The following is a 4,735-nucleotide window of genomic DNA, read 5'->3' on the forward strand; positions in this document are numbered from 1 at the left end:
AAGTAAAATAGAGATTAGGCGTATGTTTTAAGAACCATTGCATGGAGAGGGAGATGGTGAGTTGGCGTAGGGAAGAGAGAGATGTGCGAGGGGAGGTGCCACCATGCGAGATATGGAGTAGGCAAATGATATTTAATTATATTTTAGATTAAAACATAAAACTTAAGTTAATCATAAATTGTCTATTTATTGTGAGAAATAAAATAACTAATATTAAATATATTTTAAATTCGTTGTAACACATGAGCACCTTACTATTATGTTGAAAATTCTTGGTTCATGCGTGCTAACCTAGCTAGAGGGTTATTTTCCTTCTCTTTTGCCCATATGTTGAAATGCCTATTATACCCCTTGGGTCCTGCTCCCCATCGAGAACCCTAGCGATGCGACGTCGCCTTCCTCCATTGCTTCCGAACGCAGGTGCCGCCTGAGATCCCAGCAGCCCCATCTCCTTGTCCATCACGTGCCCACTCTCCTACCTCTCCTCCCGTCCTCATCACATCCAAGCAGCCGCTCATCTCCCTAGTGCAGCAGGTTTATTCCCCACTTCGCTCCACCTCCCCTTCGATTCGATTCGATTCGATCTAGGAATTCGTTTGCTGCCGTTTTTATCCGCAAGTCTTTACTGATTTCTTGCACCTTCTCAATCGTTTTTCCGATCTACGAATTCTTGGCTCCTCAGTTCATCACTTGTCCATGATGCAGCTTGTCTGGGCACCACATGTTCGACGGAATACCCCTGTGACTCCAACCCCATGGCAGAGAAGTCTGGAAGCCGGCGCATGGCGGCGGCGCGCGTTCCCGGCGGCGGAGCGAGGTGCAGGATCAACGCCCTCCCCGACGACGCCCTCCTCCACGTCATCTCCTTCCTGAACGCGCGCCAGGCCGTGCGCACGTGCGTGCTGTCACGGCGGTGGCGCCACCTCTGGCGCTCCGTGGCCCGCATCAACGCATCGTATGAAGAGTTCGACGGCATGGCTGACACCGACGAGGAGTGTAATGCATTGTTCAAGAAGTTTATCAGCCGATTCCTGATACTCCGTAACCCCACGGCCTTGGACGAATTCAGGCTCCGGTACAGCATACCTGATGATGATTCTATTGATTCTGTCCACCAGCTTGAAGCGGAGTCAGCAGACGCTAACCTATGGATCAACCATGCATTGCAGTGGAATGCTCGGTCTGTCAAGGTCTCCGAATGGGGTCTTAAATTGCATCTTGATCCCGCGGTGTTTACTTCAAATTACTTGATAAGCCTGAAGCTTTCCAACGCTATTTTGTTCCCCGGTTTCTTTAGGAACATTCAAACTGGCTGCACAAAATTGGAACGTCTGATCTTACGTGGCTGCGCCATTAATGACATTGAGATTTCTTCCCAGACACTGAAGGTTTTGACCATTGATATTCACTGTCACTTCACATTTGATGGCTGGGCTTCTATTTCCGCTCCAAGCCTCATTTATTTTGGCTTCTTTGGTGATGGCAAAATACCTCTACTAAATAACATGGAATCACTAGAGACAGCATCAGTTTCAGTTGGTACTAATCATATTGTGGTTGATGATATCCATCAGTTTCTTGGGAGCCTTTCTGGTGTTACAAATTTGGACTTCTATTATCAAGGAAAAATGGTACGCTTCTTGAGTTGATTTTGTACATCCATGCAATATTTATAAATCAATATCTGAGACCTAAGCATGGAATTTAGTCTTTGTACTTTATGTGCAAAATCAAGTGCTTGATAATTCATTCTGATGTCAAGATCTATCTAGTTAATGCTCTCAAGTTCGAAAAATAACATAGCCTAGTTCCTATACTCAGTTCATTTGTAGATTCATTAACCAGTTTTGAAAACAGGTCACTGAGTACTCGGCCGTGTACTTGTAACAGGTGGTCTAACCTATTACGAGGATGCAAAACCGGGTGCTTAACAGGCTGAGAAATTGGCCTGTTAGACCCTATGACAGCCCATCAGTTCTAGTACAAGATGATGACTTACAGACTTCGTGCTTATAGTGATTATTTAGACCATGTATTAGGATAGTGATTGCTGTTTTTCTCTTTAGATTATAAAGCTAATCAACTAAGTGCATCGTGGCAAGAATAACAATTGTCTTACTTTGCATGAAAGGGGATGAGTGTCAATGTTCTTTTTTTAATTAGGTACATGTACATAAGGGATTAGTGCTAAAGGTGTAGGTGTTAACTATTAAGGAATGAATCATGATGCACTACTTCTGGAACAATATATGATATGAATCACGAGCTTTACTTTATTTTAGATTTCCTTCCATTAGTTGTTTTATAATTAAAATTATTCATTCACACTTTAAGTCGAAAGAGTTTCATTTGTTGTTTATTTTGGCCCTCTATGAACATAAATGTATAAATCTGACATATAAACAAAAAAACCGATTACAACGCCGAGTACAAGGCCGAGTACCGTATAATCACTACTAGGTGAGGTGACTGACTGAGTACCAGTTACTGATTTTCAGAGCCTCAAACATTACCTCAGTTGGTGATTTGACAAAGGAACGGAACCGAGAAACTTCCTATTGAGAACCGTGTACCTGTTTTATTGTGCATACAATATATATGTGTCAAGGGCTGAAAATGCATCTTGTCCTTTAGCAATTAGCAGTGTGATTATTTAACTTTAGTCTCCTTACTGCAAATAGAGTGAAAATTAAAGGTGCCATGCAAACTGCAACTGTATTGATAATTCTTGGAAGCCTTGTCCCTATAATTACAATCAGATCACTACAACCAAGGGGATAGATCTTCGAGTCCTATTGTAATTTCATCATTACTTCTAGCTGACTTGCATTTAAGTCATTCATGATGACTACATGTGCTCTAGATTCTTGGCTCTATCTTTAGATAACAAGCAGAATATTGTGTAATGTGGACTATTTTTTTTGTTAAACATGATTGCTGCAATGTGTCTTTTTTCCTCATGTCTTGTGTTCTTAAGCTATAGTTCGTATGCAATTATATATTTGTACCTGCCTCATGATTTCAGATCCCTCCTAATTCTTTTGGCAAGTTTTGGCTGATTCAGGATTTTTTTTAGAATACGGCATCGATTCTATGTCAAAGTCCTAATCCTCTGAACCATGTGCAGCTGAAGATGGAACACAATTCGCACTGGTGCCCAAAATTCAACAATCTTACAATCCTGACTCTTGGCGATTGGTGTCTGTGTGCTGATTTCTATGCATTGATAGTCTTCCTTCAGAACTCACCTAATCTGGTGAAGCTAACTCTAGAATTCGAACTGGTACATCCTTCTCTCCACAAGTACATTGATCCTTGTATGAAAGTTTATGCATGTGCCATCAAGGTTAAACTTGTGTGCTTTTCGTGCTGCAGCAGAGTCCAGATACAGGTAAAAAATTCATTGGCGAGCTAGAAGAAAGATCTTTCACTTGTGACCACCTTAAGATTGTTGAAATCGTTTGCTCGGAGGATTTGGAGGATGATCCTGTGGTAAAAAACCTGGAGAACTTTTTGCTTGGGAGTGGCATAAGCCCTGATCAGATTGACATAATAAACTGGTGCTAGCTCAGGTTTTATTTCTATCAAGCGCTCACCCGATAGTATGTGAACCGACAGTCCCACATAGATAAACCATCACCTACTTGCAGTTTTGTAGTAGTGATGTGATCTCTTGACGAGAATAACCATGTGTTGTTTGCTTGAATATTAAGGAAAATATATAGGTCCGAAAGGGCCTATGATATTTTTTTTCTTATTTAGTTATATAACGGTGTCCTCCAGGGAGGAGGGAACATAGATAGGAGTGTTGGTTGCAAAAGATGATATTGAACCCTATGGCCACAGCTTGAGTTGATGTTTGCAAAATAGCAAATTTCTTTCATCAATTGCAACTTTCATACTGTATTCCATTGTTGGACTAAGTCGAGTGATACAGATCGACGCTCTCCAGCTGAGCCCAAATAGGTCACCTTGTATTTCAGACGTTACCCCAGCAACCCATACAGGATGAAAAGAAATGATGTGGATGGGCTGTTGCCGGGGGTTGGGCTGAGAAAAAAAGGCGCACTAAATTTCTTTCTTTGATCGGAACTTCGCATATCCAAACCTGCATGGTCATACACACCCAAACCTGCATGCTCGAAAATCAAATCTGCTCAATCGCTCGACAGCTCCTTGTACATGTATAAAACCCTCCGAGATGATCAATACAATTTCGTGCGTTTGCGTCGTGTTATACGTGTTTGTTAACCTGCATGTATTCTTCAGATGACTTAATAGACCATTCTATAATAGATTGTCTTTCCAGTTTTGTTTTAATTACTTCACAGGCTCTTAATTTGTGGATTGGTGAAACCAGAGTAAAACACATCCATCACAACAGCATAATGGTATATGCTCGTAGTGCTAAATTTTAGCTTATGAGAAGGCTCTTTCGCAAGACAACAATCTCTTCTTCACGTCATCGCAAAATCTGCCGTGGAAATGCATTAGACAACATACAAGATGGCTGATTTGGACCATTCTAAGGTTATGTTTGGTAGAGCTATGGTACAACAGTGATGTTTGGATAAGTCATCTTATTTCTATTTTATACTAAAAATATAAGTTTAAAATATTTTTTTTTAACTTGCAATCTCTAAATCAGAGATAGAGCTCGAGGCTGGAGCCTTGCCGAACAGGGCTCATAATATCAAAAATCTCTTAGGTGAGCTTTCAATCTCTCTAACCTAAT

At 41.1% G+C, this 4,735-nt stretch overlaps 1 protein-coding gene across 4 annotated transcripts; it reads left to right on the forward strand.

Annotated features, from left to right (window-relative positions):
* The first annotated feature begins 317 nt into the window (after positions 1 to 317).
* Positions 318 to 3,881, forward strand: LOC133903666 (putative F-box/FBD/LRR-repeat protein At1g78760). Of its 4 annotated transcripts, none has more exons than XM_062345101.1 (4): positions 318 to 618; positions 706 to 1,631; positions 3,128 to 3,283; positions 3,376 to 3,881. In XM_062345101.1, the coding sequence occupies exons 2-4, from the start codon at positions 756 to 758 to the stop codon at positions 3,565 to 3,567; spliced, it is 1,224 nt and encodes a 407-aa protein (XP_062201085.1). In that variant the 5' UTR covers positions 318 to 618; positions 706 to 755; the 3' UTR covers positions 3,568 to 3,881. The 4 variants fall into 4 exon arrangements, with proteins under 4 accessions (XP_062201085.1, XP_062201086.1, XP_062201084.1 ...); XM_062345102.1 differs by having other exon boundaries at positions 318 to 534; positions 683 to 1,631; XM_062345100.1 differs by having other exon boundaries at positions 318 to 534.
* The last annotated feature ends 854 nt before the right edge of the window (positions 3,882 to 4,735 follow it).

This window comes from Phragmites australis, chromosome 21 (genome assembly GCF_958298935.1).
Source record: "Phragmites australis chromosome 21, lpPhrAust1.1, whole genome shotgun sequence".
Lineage (NCBI taxonomy): Eukaryota > Viridiplantae > Streptophyta > Magnoliopsida > Poales > Poaceae > Phragmites > Phragmites australis.